This window comes from Myxocyprinus asiaticus, chromosome 44 (assembly GCF_019703515.2).
Source record: "Myxocyprinus asiaticus isolate MX2 ecotype Aquarium Trade chromosome 44, UBuf_Myxa_2, whole genome shotgun sequence".
In the NCBI taxonomy this organism is placed as follows: Eukaryota; Metazoa; Chordata; class Actinopteri; order Cypriniformes; family Catostomidae; genus Myxocyprinus; species Myxocyprinus asiaticus.
In genome coordinates this window covers 30,148,083-30,166,231 of record NC_059387.1, presented here as the reverse complement: position 1 = coordinate 30,166,231, position 18,149 = coordinate 30,148,083, and the positions used below count along the sequence as shown (strand labels likewise).

Sequence of the window (18,149 nt, the reverse complement as noted above, 5' to 3'; positions counted from 1 at the left end):
TGTCGGTTGATAGTCAGTTGATAGTCAGTTGCCAGTGTGCTGTTAAGAGAGAGTATAATTTATGACAGTCCGGTGTGAGATAATAAGATTAATAAAGTGCAGTGCTGATGTATATTGATCGTGAGAGATCAAGAGTTCAAAAGTCTGATTGCTTGGAGGGAGAAGCTGTCATGGAGTCGGCTGGTGTGGGTCCTGATGCTGCGGTACTGCCTGCCTGATGGTAGCAGTGAGAGCAGCCCATGGCTCGGGTGGCTGGAGTCTCTGATGATCCTCTGTGCTTTTTTCACACACCGCCTGGTATATATGTCTTGGAGGGAGGGAAGCTCACCTCCGATGATGTGTCTGGCAGTTCGCACCACCCTTTGCAGGGCTTTGCGGTTGTGGGTGGTGTTATTGCCATACCAGGTGGTGATGCAGCCAGTCAGGATGCTCTCTACAGTGCTGGTGTAGAACCGTGTGAGGATGAGTTGGTTCATTCCAAACTTCCTCAGCCGTCTCAGGAAGAAGTGGCACTGATGAGCCTTCTTCACAACAGCCTCAGTGTGGACGGACCATGTGAGTTCCTCTGTGATGTGGACACAGAGGAATTTGAAGCTGCTCTCCACCAGTGCTCCATTGATGGTGATGGGGCTGTGTTCTCTGACTTTTCTCCTGAAGTCCACCACAAGCTCCTTGGTCTTGCTGACGTTGAGGGAGAGATTGTGCTCCTGACACCAGCATATCAGAGTGTGCACCTCCTCTCTGTAGGCTGTTTCATCATTGTCAGTGGTCAGACCTACCACCGTCATATCATCAGCAAACTTAATGATGGCATTGGAGCTGTATGTTGCCACACAGTCATGTGTGTACATGGAATACAAGAGTGGGCTGAGAACACAGCCCTGCGGGGCTCTAGTGTTGAGGGTCAGTGATGAGGAGATTTTGCTGCCCATTCTAACCACCTGGCATCTGCTTGACAGGAAGTACAGGATCCAGCTGTTTAAGCCCAGAGCCCAGAGTTTCATATAAAGCTTGGAGGGCACTATGATGTTGAATGCTGAGCTGTAGTCTACAAAAAGCATTCTCACATAAGTGTACTTTTTTTCCAGGTGGGAGAGAGCAGTGTGTAGTGTGGATGCAATGGCATCATCAATGGAGCGGTAGTTGCGGTAAGCAAACTGCAATGGGTCCAGTGAGGAAGGCAGCACAGAGCAGATGTAATCTCTGATTAGCCTCTCAAAGCATTTGCTGATGATGGGGGTCAGAGCAACAGGACGCCAGTCATTTAAGCAAGTGATTTTGGATTGCTTTGGTACAGGCACAATGGTGGACGTTTTAAAGCATGTGTGGACTACAGACAAGGAGAGGGAAAGGTTGAAAATGTCCGTAAAAATACCAGCCAGTTGGTTCACGCACGCTCTGATGACGTGGCCCGGAATGCCATCTGGACCCGCAGATTTATGGATATTCACCCATCGAAAGGATTGGGTTACATCTGCTACAGAGACGGAGAGTGAACTAACCACTGTAGCTTCGGCCGTGAGAGCTCTCTCCGCAAGGGTGGTGTTATTTCCCTCGGAACAAGCATAAAAAGTATTTAGCTCATCCGGGAGAGAGGCAGCGGTGTTCACGGCGGAGTTTTTATTCCCTCTGTAGTCCATGATGATATTAATTCCCTGCCACATGCTTCTAGAGTCGATGGTGTTGAACTGTCCTTCAGTCTTGTCCCTGTACTGGCGTTTTGCTGCTCTGATAGTTTTGCGGAGGGCATAACTAGCTTGTTTACGCTCCTCCACATTCCCGGAATTAAAAGTGGATGTCTGCGCATTAAGTGCCACATGAACATCGCTATTAATCCATGGTTTCTGGTTGGGGTAGATCCGTATTGTTTTAGTCGGAACAACATCCTCTATGCACTTTCTGATGAAACACATTACGCTATCAGCGTAAACCTCGATGTCGTCATCAGAGGAGGACCGGAACATCTCCCAGTCCGAATGATCAAAACAGTCTTGTGGCACAGAATCTGATTGGTCCGACCAGCACTGGATCATTCTGAGGGTGGGTGCTTCCTGTTTAAGTTTCTGCCTTTAAGTGGGCAGAAGGAGAACGGAAGAGTGGTGGGCGGGGGAGGGATCTGTAGCCATCCCGGAAGGGAGAGTAACAATGGTCCAAAAACCCGGTCCCCTCGTGTGTAGAAACTGATATGTTGGTGGTATTTTGGTGCGAATGATTTGAGATTGGCTTTGTTAAAGTCCCCGGTCACAATGAACGCTGCCTCAGGGTGTGCGGTTTCCTGCTCACTTATACTCCCATACAGTTCATTGAGTGCCCGGTCTGTGTCGGCTTGTGGCAGGATGTACACAGCAGTGATAATGACCGCTGTGAATTCCCTCGGTAGTCAGAATGGTCGACACAGAAGCATGAGAAATTCCAGATCAGGAGAGCAGAAAGACTTGATAGAATGTACGTTCCTCTGATCACACCAGGATTTGTTGACCATAAAACATACACCACCACCTCTGCTTTTACCTGAGAGGTCTTTCACTCTGTTCGCTCGGTGCAAGGAGAACCCTGTGGGTTCGATGGCTGAATCTGGAATCTCAGCAGACATCCAAGTTTCTGTTATGCAGATAATGCAGCAGTCCCTCGTCTCTCGTTGGAAAGAGATCCGTGCTCTCAGCTTGCAGAGCTTGTTGTCCAGAGACTGAATATTTGCCTGTAGAATACTGGATAGTGGGGGTCGATTTGCACAACGTCTTACTCTGATGAGAACGCCGGCTCTAGTTCCCCTTTTCCTTCTGCCTTTCCGCGGCCGGGCAGCCCAGACAAAGGGCTCCGCTGGCGTGTTTGTAAACAGCGGGTCGGCATTGAGGAATTGGAAGTCCGGTTTTCGGTGTGCAATTGCAGAACCAATGTCCAAAAGTGTTTGTCTATCATATACAATAAGGTAGACAACATCCAAGACAAAAAACATAAGAACTGTAAACAAAACAAACAAAAAACTGCAATGTTGTGTCGGAGCTCGCAACGCAGCAGCCATACTCAGCATCATCTTGAGTTCAAATATTCAATCTTGTGCATTTTAAAAAGGTAAAAAGTGCCCTCCTGATCTCTCATATCCCTTCTTTCTCCCCTTCTGTTCCCAATACCCCTTTTAGATCCCACGCCCATCCTGTTTCTCTTACTTTGTCATGTAAGTTCCTTATATCAGATTCATATAAGGTACAATGCATAATGACATGGTCTACATTTTCTTTATCTCCACAGTTAGCACACTTATTACTATTTCTTTTCCCTAGAACAGCCAACGTACTATTTAATCTTGTGTGATCTAATCTGAGTCTTGTTATTATTGTTTCCTCTCTTCTGTTCTTTTTATATCTTAATTTTAACTGATTTTTGAATTTTATAATATCACCTTCCTTTCAGATCTTTATCCCACTTTTTCTGCCAAATCTCCATTTCTTTATTCTTAATCAGGGCTTTCCCTTCTCCTTTTCCTAATGTAATTGATACTGAGATTTCCTTTTGTAAAGCTTTTTTTGCAAGCAATCAGCAGTGGCGTATCCAGGACATTTTTACGGGGGTGGCCAAGATGGGGCACAGACCTAGTGTGGGGTGGCGATACCGGGAGAACCTTTATGAATGGCACTTGATCAAAATGTGTAAATATCGCATTGCTTTGCTTCAACATCTACACATGTTGAATAAATGAATTCTTAAACTCATGTTAGCATTCACTGAATTGTTTGTATTCAATATCAGACTGTTATTTTGACATTTGACAATTTTCTATTGCTGTTCTATTTCAACCTATTACAGTTTCTGGGAATCTCTGGTTATTTTAACATAACATCCATTTTTAAATCAGTAATTGTTTAGGAAAAGTCAGTTACACATTTTTAAGAGCTATTCTCATTGTAGAGAATTAATCTGCGTGTAACATCAGGTATAGTGTATAATCATAAAAAGATACAAGTACAGGTGATAACTGATTGAGGCGCAATTCAATCAATCATTCAATCAATTATTCATTCATTTATTAGCTATAACTGCACTGTCCAGCAGAAATATTGTTAAATTGGGTACAAATCAGTGTGTGAAATTGGCTACGAGGGCTTATAGGTGTCTGTCTGGAAACCCCAAAATTGCAGATTGAGCTCTGAATACAGTAAAAAACAAAACTCTGTTTACAGTGTCTACTCAGGTTTATTTTCCACATGTTCTGATAGCTTCAATTACTTTGAATATTACCAAATAAAATAGTTAGTCAAATCATTTGCGGCATTTAAGTGCAATTTGCCCTGCCTCTGCATATTTAAAATATCAAATAAGGTATAAAAACTTTGAAGATTTTATTGGTCTGACTGACCAATAATACACATAAAGAGCTCATAAATAACTCATGTAAAGATTTAAAGTACAGTCACAGCACAAACCCTTCCATTTCACACACAGGTTAGCCATATATATATATATAACTTTAGCTATTGAACATATACGTCTGTAAAATGCTTTACACACCTCCGTCATTAAATCAGAAAACATGGCATTTCATATTCCATGTCAATATAAAGATAACATGCTGAATGTGGTGTAGGGTCTAGCTTACTCTTTAATCTAGCTACTGTAACAATGAAAAAATGTTTTCACATTCACATGGAAATTCAGGATGAATTAAATGTTAGATTAGATGAACATACATCTCAAATAACAGCTTTCTTTCTAACCACAAATCGACGTCGTCAACTCATTGGAAGTTGGAGGTAGACGCTAGCTCGTGTCAGCTTCGTGCTTCTGACCGACCATTATACTCCAGACATGGCGCCCGCTGCCCGTGACCTGTGGCACCTGCCTGGCCAACCGCGGCTTGCCCCTCCCCCCACTGATCAAAGATCAGCTCACACAGCTTCAGTCCCACCACTACTATAATGGTCAGAAATATAAAACTGACCCTGGGTCAGTTTGGCTCTAAATCAACAAATGACCTGAGATGTCATCTTTGATTGACAGGTGTTTCTATTGGTTCTTCGTTCTTGTGTTGATGAACATGATGAACTACCAATCAGTTCTGGGGTGGCCACAGGGTGGCCAATGAGATTTCAGGGGTGGCCCAGGCCACCACAGGCCACCCCCTAAAATCGCCACTGGCAATCAGCACCCTCATTTCCTTTCAGTCCCTCATGAGCTGGCACCCAACCAAACTGCACATCAATACAATCTCTACGGATCCTATACAAATTTTGAAATAGTTCTATGGTAAGATTTTCTCTATCACTTTTCCTCGATTGGATGCTTCCCAAAACAGTGATTGAATCAGTGCATATAACCACCCTATCCGGTTTAACCTCTTCAAACCATTGTAACCCTATTATGACTGCCACTAATTCTCCTTTATACACTGATAAATAATCAGAAAGTCTTTTAGCTATGGTTATTTTAAATTCAGGGATGTATACATCAATTCCCACACTCCCTTGCTTATTCTTTGAACCATCTGTGTAAATTTTAAGGTAACTGAAATACTTATTTCTTACATATAAACTTGCTTTGTTACCCACTTCATTCATTTGCCATTCTCTTTTCTTCTCTTATATATTAATATCTACTTCTGTTGCTGGATAAAGCCATGGTGGAATATTACTAATTGGGGTAGTCCTAGTGAACTCTATAGCCTCCAAGCAATATTCACTAGCTCTTCCTTTCAATGTCCATCCAAATCCACTTCTCTTAAATTTGTCATAATCCCAACAATTCTGAATTGTTATTTTTGTGGGGTTTTCCTCTCCACATCCTTTTAACCTAATCCAGTATGTAAGGGATCATTTTTCTCTTCTGAGCTCCAATGCTATTTCACCTGCTTCTATTAGGACAGCATTAATGGGGGTTGACTTTATGGCTCCTATACATAGCCGTAGAGCTGTATACTGTAATCTGTCTATATTTAGTAGTATTGTTTTAGCTGCTGCTACATAGACTATACATCCATAATCAATTGTTGATCTCATAATAGCTCTGTATATATCAATTAGTGACTGCTTATCGGCCCCCCCCAATCATATCCAGCCACTGCTCTTAGTAAATGTATTACTTTCTTGCATTTTGATTCTAAATGTTTAATATGCACTTTCCATGTGTATTTATCATCTAGCCATAATCCTAAATACTTAAACTCAGACACCTTCTCCATTGGCTTCCCATATTGTGTCAGCTTCTCAACATCAATCTTTTGCTTATTTGTAAATATCATATAGCAGGACTTACTCGCTGACAGCTTAAACCCCCATTTATATGACCATTTTCCCACTTTCTTTATTGCTTCTCTTAATTTTCCTATTACATATTTCACATTTCTTCCCCTTATCCGTATAGCCCCATCATCTGCATATAATGCAGATTTGATACATCCTTCAAGATCTGAGAAAATGTCATTTATCATGATATTAAACAGTGTAGGACTGATTACACTACACTGTGGGATACCATTATCAATTTCAATGTCCTTAGTAACTTCCTCCCCAACCTTGACTTTAATTTTCCTGTCTGATAAAAAGTCTAGTATCCAATTATATAATATCCCTCCCATACCCATATTACTTAATTTAATGAGCAACCCTTCCCTCCACATGGAATCATATGCCTTTTCAACGTCAAAACAGACTATTGCCATTAACTCTTTAATTTTCATAGCCTTTTCCACTTCATTACTTACTCGAACAAGAGCGTCAGTTGTGGATCTTCCTTTTCTAAATCCAAACTGATACTTACATAATAATCCTCTCTGTTCCAGAACATATGTTAATCTACTTACTATTATTTTTTCCATCCATTTACATAAGTGTGAGGTCAAAGCTATGGGCCTGTAATTTACCGGATTAGCAGGATCTTTCCCTGGTTTGTTGAATGGTAATATTATCGCCTCTTTCCACATGCTAGGTATAACTCCTTCCCTCCATATTTTATTAAAGAGTCTCTGTATAATCTTCAAAGATTCCACAGGCATCTGTCTAAACATGGCATCATTTAACTGATCTTGTAATGGGGCTGAATAACCGGTGTCTTGCCATGTTATTTTAAGTTCCGACACTGAAATATCCACATCAACAGCTGTCATATCATCTTCTCTCTTTTCCCTCACATTTGTATTTACTCTTATTGCCCCTGTTACACAGGCTCATTATCGCCTCCTAGTGATGTGGAGTGCACGAAAACCTGACTTGACATAGAAAATAAACATGGTTTTGTGAAGTATGCAAAAGATAATATATTAGTTCCTTCAACCTTTCATTATTCCATTCGTGAATTCACACAGTCATGCAATCTGTGTACTGTATTTTTGTTCGTTCACATGTTAGAAGTTTAGGCATATCTACGCTCAACCACGAGATGGCAATCTATCACTTCGGATTGTGGATTTAGAGTCACGCTTTTTGGCATTATACAAACTGATGTACATTGCCATTTGTGCCGGCAAACGAGATGATGCATTTGCGGTCTTTGTTTCAAAGGATTGTATATCCAGTTGTCTGTGTTGTAAAGTATCTTGTTTTACGATGCCAGAAACCGCTCCAAATGATCCAGCCCGTGTGGGAGCCGTCCGAATGATTCCGAGTGATTTGCGAACCGCCAATCCGTTTGAGCAATTCATTTAGAAGAACCGACTCCAAAGAGTGATTCGCGAATCGGGCATCGCTAGTTCTGCTTCTAAACAGGCTTCGGGCGACAGAATATATTTTAACAGTACCCAGTCAACAACCTGTCTTTATGAAAGCGAGAAACAATAACCAATATTTACATAATAACTCGAGTCCCAAATGTTTTCCCCTAGCGATGCCCATGGCCAAAGCTTTAACATTAAATATACAGTAGCCTATAGGCTACATACACCAATATAGCGTATAAATTAAAATAATGATAAAAAGTAAAAACAAAAATGGTTAGTTTGGTTATTTACACAAATTACATACTATTTTCACATTTTTTGTATTATTATTATTATTATTATTATTATTATTATTATTATTATAGCCTATCCCTCTTCCTGTGAGTAGGCTATGTTACTTTAGAGACTGCACACATTGTAACAGAGGTGTAGGCTATTATTTAAATATATGCCTATAAACTACCCAAAATTAAATTATTGGATGGTGAGTCAACTTTATATGAATTCATATACGTAGGCATACTAGGTATTATGTATAGTCTATACTAAGGTGACCAGATTTCTGAAATTAAAAAAAGGGACATTTCTAGTTCAGTGGTAAATATGTCATTGGAATTTCACAGGTTACTTATCTATTAATTAAAAAAAGGGGGACAATTCGGATGTTAGGCCTATGTATTTTGACCATGGTGAATGTAGTAATGTGAATTATGGTAGCCTATATCATACTCTGTTGAATATGTCTCAATGAAATTCTGATACGGAGGTAAAGTTGATCATTTTTAATTGTCTTCTGTTACAAATGGCTTTATTCTTTTCTACACTGTAGATGACATTGTGGCATGATAAAAGTGAACTAAACAAACATATATAAACAATGACTGAATATAGGAACTATTGCAGCTAAATCCACAGCACAGGGGTCCTACCCTTGGTCATTACTCTTTTAATTCTCTTCAAAAATTCAGTCTTTTCCTTCACCTTTTCCTGGCACTTTCCTAAAATAGGCTACTAGGTTGCTTGCTGGCAAACTGGCAGAGGAATTTCAAAAGAAATTAGCTCACTTGACTACCATTTCCCTCAGTAATACGACTGAAATCATATGAAACACTTAAACTATGTATTATATCAGGGCCTGAAATTCATTTCTGAAGGGCTGATTGCCCCCTTTAGATGCCTCATATTGTGTGTAAAATGGATAAAAGCTTGGCTAATGTCGCAGGAGCAGCAGTAAAACCATCATCTATGCTTGCGTAGCTCCTCCTGCTGATCACACTTAATTTACAGTCATGTAGACAAACCGTGAGAAGAGCTGCGTTTGGAGAGCCCTTATATAAACCTGCAAGCTCATCTATTTGGGAACACTGGGTCAGGACAGCACACTTTAAGGCACTTGAAAGGATTACAGCTGAACTGTTATACTATCATCATGTCTCACGAATGGGGATACGCGGATCATAACGGTAAGACCCCCCTTGTAATTCTGATTATTATAATATATCTTGATTACATTTTATGTGAATGAAACAGTGGTTGCCATGCACTGATAAATCAAACATTTTTGTCTCTTGTCGTGTCATGACTTATATTGGTCCATTTTGCAACCAAGACATATTCACCTTGGACATTGCGCAGGCAGCTATGTGTGACAAGTACAACATGTACCGATTTTTGTCTCAGTTACATATAGTTTATTTTTCCGAAAGTATGACATTGGTTTTTTTTTATTATTCTTCCTTCAAATGCATGTTTTTGAACACAAATCCGCGTTTTTTAAGTGCATATTACTTTCACATCAATACATATAAACTTTTTTTTGTTGCATAAGCATACATTGTATTTTCACATAAATGCATATAAATGAGACTTTTTCTAAATTGCATATGATTTGGTTGCTGCACATAAATGTATATACTGTATTTTGTCTCAAGAACATAAATCTTCATCTTAATTGTTGTCTTGGTTTTTAAATTTAAAGATACATTTACATCAGAAGCACATTGCATGAGATATTAAGACTTGTTCTCAATGAATACACACACACACACGCGCACACACACACACACACACACACACACAGTAGTGTGCATACTGTCAGTACACATAAATTTGCTTTTTGACTTAAATGCATTAAATACCACAATTTAACCTCAGTGTTCCCTACCAATGCAGGACCCCACAAATGGTTTGAAAGCTTCCCCATTGCCAATGGACCTCGCCAGTCTCCAATAGACATTAACCCGCATGGTGCTTCTTATGATTCTTCACTCAAGCCTCTAAAATTGAACTATGACCCCTCCACTTCACTGGACATCCTCAACAATGGACATTCCTTCCAAGTGACCTTCGCCGATGATAAAGATAGCTCAAGTGACCTTTTTGTTAATTTTTGATAACAAACTACTTAATATGCTATGTTAACTATCAGACTGTTCTATTATTAATCATTAGCTTAACTTAGTCACAGGGTTTCCTGAAACAACTGTGGCGTTAACATCGGATAGATCATATTTAATGGAAAAGATTATGTAATAATGAGGTTATTAGTAAATAGTGATGTTATATGTATATTCAGTATGTTTGACACAAATCTAAATGTTATTGCTGAACATTGCGCTACTGAATATGTAGCCATTAAGGCAAGTCATTGGAAAGCATTTCGAAAGTTTTCATTTGGCTTTTGCTCTTACTGCATAGTTAAACATTAATTTACAATACAATGACATACTAGAGTGTGCCGTCTCCAGATAAATAGATTGCATGTTTATTTATAGATTAGAATTTATTTTAGTGCATTTCTAAGCAAGTATAAAGGCAAAAATGAAATCAAGTGGGAAAATTCAGTGCAACACCCCTCTGAACCCTCTGATATCTCTGTTTCCATTTACACAGTCACTTTAGAACAGAACTGTGGGAAATCACACGTGTCCACAAAAAAAAAATAAAAAAAAAATATGAAAAATGTATTTAAATTGCTTAGCAGTGAATGGTTTGTTGTAGGTATCCTTGGCGTGAACTTTGACAGAAAGAGCAGATGGAACCAGTTTACCCGCCTTTGACCTGTTTAATTTTGTAACCCATATTGTAACATCACATGTATCTTTTGTTTAATGTTTGTTTGGTCTGGCAGCTCTGAGAGAGGGGCCAATTTCGGGAACCTACAGGCTCAAACAGTTTCACTTCCACTGGGGCGTAAGTGACGACATGGGCTCCGAACACACAGTGAATGGGAAGTGCTATCCAGCTGAGGTATGATTATGACATTTATGGATATGCCACATTTATTCCATAAATATGCATTTATGGAAATGCAAGGTATCAATGACTTTAATCATTTTATTTTCAGCTCCATCTAGTCCACTGGAACACAAAATATCCGAGCTTCGGGGAAGCAGTCAATAAGCCTGATGGTCTCGCTGTAGTTGGAGTCTTTCTAGAGGTCTGTGTGCGGCCATTCCATCAATTGGGTTAAATTTGGTGTCCCATTACATTTTTTATAGTATCAGATGCACAAACCACAATTTTTTGTGAAGTCTATTATTAATGTTAGATAAACTACTGTATTATCTAACATAAAATTAACCTATCATGAAAAGTAGCTCATTTTAAACACATCAAATGTTTGTACCTGTTCCACCTCAGAGTTCATGACCTTCCCAGCTGTATCCAACTATTAAAATCATACAACAGTGTCATAATTTTGACATAATATGACAAAATGCCATAACTTGAAAAAATATTTTCAAACTAATTTCAATAACCAAGTATTTAGTTATTTAGCTGTATCCCACAGTTTGTTCCGGTTACTGCATGGTTTTCTCTCTATTTCACAAAATTGCAACCAAAATTTCCCTATTACAACATTTCTTAACAAGACACCCAAGAAGTAACATCATTCCAACATCATTTTATTTGCAACCCTGTTACCTATTCTGGCTTTTTATTTATTTATTATTATTATTATTATTATTTAATTTAAATTTTTTCCAAACACCATAACACAAATCACGGTATTTAGACACACAAAATAAATAACTCTTTGGCTGAACTTGATTCAATCATGGACAGTGGTTTCACATGTTTGAAATGAGTTTTCATTAATTAAAATTACCATGTAATGTCAACTGAAATACTTGAAGTAGAGAACACCTAACTGAATCAAGTAAATCCAACAAAATGTAACATGTCAAAATATCTGAAATGCACCTTTTTTAATAATATGCTTTCTAGTGACAGGAACTGTTAGTATGCTAAACTCATGCTGGTGGGAAGAACTACTGAGTGTAACTTGGTCACTATGCTGTAGTTAGCACAGCAATCATTCAAGGGATAAAGCAATAAACAAAATACTAATAATGTATTGGTCCTTAACCCAGGCTAAAGCTCCACTCTTCACCATGATGGTAACCCCCAAAACTGCAACATTGCAGAAATTCTTCTAAATCTCAACATAACAAAAGATTAAACACTAAGAAGTGTTTCCCTTTATATTCATGTTGCACAAAGACACATAAAATAACACTTAATTTTAAGATTAGTCTCCCTGTTGAGTCCCATGCAAAGCATACTGGGAAGTTTCAATTAACCAATCGAAAAATATTCATGTTGTCCCAACTCACAAGCTGACAGACACTTTTTTTAGTTAAATCAACTCAGTAAAACTGGAGTAAAACTGACAATAGTGAAAGTTATTTTTTTTGAGTGCAGATAAAATAGTGACAAGGTTGCAAAAATTTCAAACCTCATATAAGACAAATGGAAAATAAAACAGCTTATATAATATTTAGCATCACCTCCTGAGGTAAAAAAAAAAAAACTACATTTTCTAAAAGATTAATCACCTCCTTTCACTGACCATTTATTATTTATTAAGCGTTTCAGGCCCTTTTTCCTCATGAAAAGTGCCAACCACTCTCCACAGTTTCTGTTCAGTAATTTTAGTTTTCTCTTCTTTGTCCCAACTGTTTTTCTGTTTATTTTTGCCCATCAGGTTGATGCAGACAATCCTCAGCTTCAGAAAGTTCTAGATGCTCTGGATGCTATTAAGTCCAAGGCATGTTCAACCATCCAAATCAATTCTGTTTTTTTTTTTTTTTTTTTTTTTTTTTTTATGTTCAGTTTGCTTCCTATTGATGGCTGAAATGAATTCCGCTTGTCTTATTTATGGTCCATTTTTGCATGTTTTCTTACAGGGAATGCAGACCTCATTCAAGAACTTTGATCCCACCGTCCTGCTCCCAAATTCTCTGGAATACTGGACATACGTGGGGTCGCTGACCACACCCCCTCTGTATGAGAGCGTCACATGGATTGTCTGCAAAAAGCCAATCAGTGTTAGCTCTGCTCAGGTCAGTTCAATTTATACCCAATACAAACCTAGAGGTAGAGTTGGAAAGTCAAATTCCTAGTAGTGAAGTGTGACATCTCGCATAGTTGGGATTTGGATGTGTATCCTGTCAATTCTACTGTGACATTTTACTGAAATGGAGAACTGAAGAGTATAGCAGAGAAAACCTTGCTGAGTTATAGCTGTGCACAGCATACTGTGTAAAAGAACACGTTTGCAGCATATATATTTCATCTTAAAGTTCCTGGGTTTCTGTTCAGTCTAGCCAAAAGCCACGGATATATATATATATTTTAACCATGATTATTATTTTAATGACTTTGAGTGCCTTTCACTTATTTTACTGGCAAGACAATTGCCCTCACCAAAGACAATTGTAAACAAACGTACTGCATAAAGCCGTTTCCACCTATTTTTCTCTGTCACAGTCCGTTTTATTCTTGTCTCTGTTGCTATGTAGTACTTTTGTGAAAATTAACACGAGCCAGTCAAATTTTTATGTCATGACTTTGTTTGGCTCTTCAAGGCCTCTGCTGGTTACTGTGTACACAACCTCAGGTGGCCATGCTTCATTTCCCAGCTGCACTTGCCTGTTGAATTATTGACTTTATGAATGTAAAATTAACTTAACATGAGTTAAGTTCAAAATGTAAGAATGAATGAAAATGAGTTCCATTTAGTTCAGCACAATCATTTTTTAACCAGTTTGGAGACCTCCATTAAGATTTTTGTTATTAAGAATGTTATTTAAGAAATATTCCAGGATCACTACAAGTTGAGCTCAGTCAACAGCATTTGTGGCATAATGTTGATTACCACAAAATTAATTTGGACTTTAAAATAAAAAAAATAAAAAAAGCAAAAACCTGGGTTACAGTGAGGCACTAGCAATGGAAGTCATGGAATTTATGGAGCCAATCGGTAAACATTAAAACACATACGGTTTCCAAATTTGAAAACAATATGCATGTTAATATGATTTTAGTGTGATAAAATCGCTTAATAACCTTGTCTGTGTGAAGTTATGTCCAATTTTACAACTACGTTGCCATCGTCAATGACGATTTAAACAGCTTTCCGACACTGACCAGTTTTAACAGAATAATTAATGTACAGTAAGTGCTTTTATAAAATTATAAACTTCACATATCTGGCTTTAAACCCTTCAAAAATTGTCCCCATTCACTTCCATTTTAAGTGCCTCACTGTAACATAAATCTTTCATTTTTGTTTTTAAAGCAAAAGAGGGACGAGTCAAAGTAAATGTTTGTGGTAATCAACATTAAGCCACAAATGCTATCGATTGAGCTTAACTTGTATTAAACCTGGAATATTCCTTTAAATAGTATTTTTGTCTTGATTTCCAGTGAATCAGCATCTTTAAAACAAGATACATTTACCTAAGAAGCATGAGATTTTAATTTATTTAATTATTTATTTTCTTGTTTAAACATAAATAATTTTTTTTAGGGGTTTATGCATTTAATAATAACATTGCAAATGGGATGAGAAAAATAGACTTCTATTTCACCCAAAAATGAAAATTTTCTAAGTGTTGTTCCAAACCCACATGACATCTTCTGTGGAACATGAAAGTAGAGGCGAAATGTTAGTCAACATTCTTATTCACCATTCCCTTTCACTGAATGGAATAAAGATGCAGTGCAAGTGAATGGTGACTGAGACTAACATACTGCCCAACATCTTGTTTTATGTTCTACATAAGAAAGTAAGTCATATGGGTTTGGTACAACATGAGGGTGAGTAAATGATGTCAGAATTGTAATTTATTGGAAAACTATCCCTTTTATTTCAAATATATTCTCTGAAAATAAATTACACTGGCAGCCAAAAGTTTGGAATAATGGACAGATTTTGCTGTTTCGGAAGGAAATTGGTACTTTAATTCCCCAAAGTGGCATTCAACTGGTCACAAAGTATAGTCAGGACATTACTGATGTAAAAAACAGCACCATCACTATTTGAAAAAAAGTCATTTTTGATCAAATCTAGACAGGCCCCATTTCCAGCAGCCATCACTCCAACACCTTATCCTTGAGTAATCATGCTAAATTGCTAATTTGGTTCTAGAAAATCACTTGCCATTATATCAAACACAGTTGAAAGCTATTTGGTTCGTTAAATGAAGCTTAACATTGTCTTTGTGTTTGTTTTTGAGTTGCCACAGTATGCAATAGACTGGCATGTCTTAAGGTCAATATTAGGTCAAAAATGGCAAAAAAGAAACAGCTTTCTCTAGAAACTCATCAGTCAATCATTGTTTTGAGGAATGAAGGCTATACAATGCTTGAAATTGCCAAAAAACTGAAGATTTCATACAAATGTGTATACTACAGTCTTCAAAGATGAAGGACAACTGGCTCTAACAAGAACAGAAGGAGATGTAGAAGCTCAGATGTACAACTAAACAAGAGGATAAGTACATCAGAGTCTCTAGTTTGAGAAATAGATGCCTCACATGTCCTCAGCTGACAGCTTCATTGAATTCTACCCGCTCAACACCAGTTTCATGTACAACAGTAAAGAGAAGACTCAGCGGTGCAGGCCTTATGGGAAGAATTGCAAAGAAAAAGCCACATTTGAAACAGAAAATCAAAAAGAAAAGGTTAGAGTGGGCAAAGAAACACAGACATTGGACAACAGATAATTGGAAAAGAGTGTTATGGATCTTAACCCCATTGAGCTTTTGTGGGATCAGCTAGACTGTAAGGTGCGTGAGAAGTGCCCAACAAGACAGCCACATCTATGGCAAGTACTACAGGAAGTGTGGGGTGAAATGTCACCTGAATATCTGGACAAACTGACAGCTAGAATGCCAAGGATCTGCAATGCTGCCATTGCTGCACATGGAAGATTTTTTGATGAGAACTCTTTGAAGTAGTTTAAGAAGTTCAGAATATTTTTTTTTCAAATTGTAATAGCAATTTTTCATGTTATTAATGTCCTGGCTATACATTGTGATCAGTTGAATGCCACTTTGGTGAATAAGAGTACTAATTTCTTTCCATAAGAGCAAAATCTGTACATTATTCCAAACTTTTGGCCACCAGTGTATATGTTATTTGTAGTGTAAAGCATTACTCCGACACATTTTCAATCTCTTTCTTTCTCTTTCTCGGAACAGATGAAAAAATTCCGCAGTCTGCTGTTTTCTGCAGAGGGCGAGGACGCCTGCTGCATGGTCAATAACTACCGCCCCCCTCAGCCTCTAAAAGGTCGTGCCGTCCTCGCATCTTTCAAGTGAAGGGTCCCCTGGACTTCCCTCTCTGCTCCACTCCCTTCTTTAGTAGTATATGCAGTCATGGGCCCCAGGCTAAGGGCCTCTAAGCACCTTCACCCTCCAAACAGCAATCCTGGTCAACCAAGCTGTCCAGAAGACCAGCTCTGCTGTTTGGAGTGTAAAGAGGCTATATGCAAAGAAACACGTGTTTGTACCGTCTCTCTGGCTCTCTATCTCTTTATCTTCATCTCTGATGAGCAAATCTGCTTCATTAGCGCAAATGCTTGAATGATCTGTATTTAGAATATGGTTCCAACATTGTAATGCTCTGATTTAAATGTGATACTTTGACAAACAAACCATGCAAGAGAAAATATGTATATGGGGGTAATATATTTTAATATACACAGGGGGTATTATAGGTATTTAAAGGAATAGTTTACCTAAAAATGAAAATTCTTTCTTTCTTCCCTGGAACACAAATGGTGATTCCAACCTGTAATTTTCCATACATGAAAATGGATGGCGACCATGGACAACTGTGGTCACCATTCACTTTCATCTTATGAAAAAGAGCAGCATAAGGGTGAGTAAAAGATGACAGAATTTTCATTTTTGAATGAGCTATCCCTTTAAATATATTTTTCAGTGATATAGCGACCAGGCCAGATTAAGATTGTACCTCAGTTTAAGACACCAGGGGTACAGCCGCTACCCGAACAGATGCCATCTGTGCTGGCTACTGCTGTCGTTCCTTGCCAGGCTGTAATCTCTAGCTGCCTCAGCATTGCTGCAGCTTAATGAAACCCAATGTATGCTGCTAACAGGCTGCAAGATCTAGCAAATCCCATCTGGCAAACAAACACACATGGCAAAATGTGCATGCTGGCACACTGGGAAAGCATGCACAAAATGTAGCATGTATAATCAATGTAGCTGATATGCGCTTGGAATGTTTGTGCCTCAGACTGTCAGAAATGCAGTTTTTTTTTTTTTTGGTATTTCTATAAGATGTTATCTATAACACAGTGGCAATTATTGCATGCAAGCTTTAGAGGTTCGTTTTTCCTTAATTCCTTAAATGTGTTATTCCTTGTCAATTTTTTTTTTTTTTTTTTTGCACAGAAAGAGTAGCTAGTCTCTTGCAGAGCAATACCCAAGCAACATGCAAATCTTAATACAGAAGATGCCAACAGATAAATCTTGCAGTCTTGCAGTTTTAGCTAAGAGATCACCCTTTCCTCTGAAGCTCTGGGACCACAGGCCTATGTCTCATAATATGTGTTTGTAAGTAGAATAAATTGTTTAACATGTATTAAATATATTTTACTTGAATTTGAGGGCTAATTGTCCTGTATGTCAAGCAATATTGTTCAGCCATACTCTGTTCTGCAATATTCAAAAAGGATATTTTAAGTAAATATATTTATGCTTTTACTTTGTGTCATGTCTTTGTGATTCCACATGAACAGTTACTTGCTTAGTTTTACAAAACACAATTGTGTAAAGTATTAAAGCAGAAGCTAGCCAAAGGACTTTATAACAACTGAGGGAATTTTATTCAAATCATCACTGTTGAGTTTCTGCAGTGATATTTTCAGTAAAAAGGATCTGCAGAAAACAGTGTCTTGTAACAATAATGATACAGAAAATATAAGCAGACACTGAACCTTTTTATCTGAACTGTGATTAGCTAATGATTATCTGCTAGCATGTTAGATATCTCTAGTTTGAAGGTGGAATATCACACATTAATTGTCCCAACTATCTTACAAATATCACTGAAATCTGTCCCAAGAAATCACACGTGTCTCTGTGACAACCCTAGATTCTATAAACAGAGTAGAAGAGTCAGGGGAGAGGACTACACATTTTTAGCCAATAAGAAAACTAGCAAATCAAAAATGCACCATCTG

At 38.1% G+C, this 18,149-nt stretch overlaps 1 protein-coding gene across 2 annotated transcripts; it reads left to right on the top strand.

Annotated features, from left to right (window-relative positions):
• Nucleotides 1–8,928: 8,928 nt before the first annotated feature.
• LOC127434648 (carbonic anhydrase 2-like) lies at nt 8,929–17,670 on the top strand. 2 transcript variants are annotated; one of them, XM_051687541.1, is made up of 7 exons: nt 8,929–9,108; nt 9,818–10,015; nt 10,776–10,894; nt 10,992–11,084; nt 12,636–12,698; nt 12,838–12,993; nt 16,138–17,670. In XM_051687541.1, the coding sequence occupies exons 1-7, from the start codon at nt 9,075–9,077 to the stop codon at nt 16,255–16,257; spliced, it is 783 nt and encodes a 260-aa protein (XP_051543501.1). In that variant the 5' UTR covers nt 8,929–9,074; the 3' UTR covers nt 16,258–17,670. The 2 variants fall into 2 exon arrangements, with proteins under 2 accessions (XP_051543501.1, XP_051543502.1); XM_051687542.1 differs by lacking the exon at nt 8,929–9,108 and having other exon boundaries at nt 9,879–10,026.
• Nucleotides 17,671–18,149: the final 479 nt, after the last annotated feature.

What these genes read in the sequence shown, in the direction of transcription:
- LOC127434648 (XM_051687541.1), top strand. Translation starts at nt 9,075, where the DNA reads ATGTCTCACGAATGGGGATACGCGGATCATAACG. An exon ending in GGGATACGCGGATCATAACG is followed by an intron (nt 9,109 to 9,817) that starts GTAAGACCCCCC and finishes CTACCAATGCAG; the next exon opens with GACCCCACAAATGGTTTGAA. An exon ending in GGAAGTGCTATCCAGCTGAG is followed by an intron (nt 10,895 to 10,991) that starts GTATGATTATGA and finishes TTTTATTTTCAG; the next exon opens with CTCCATCTAGTCCACTGGAA.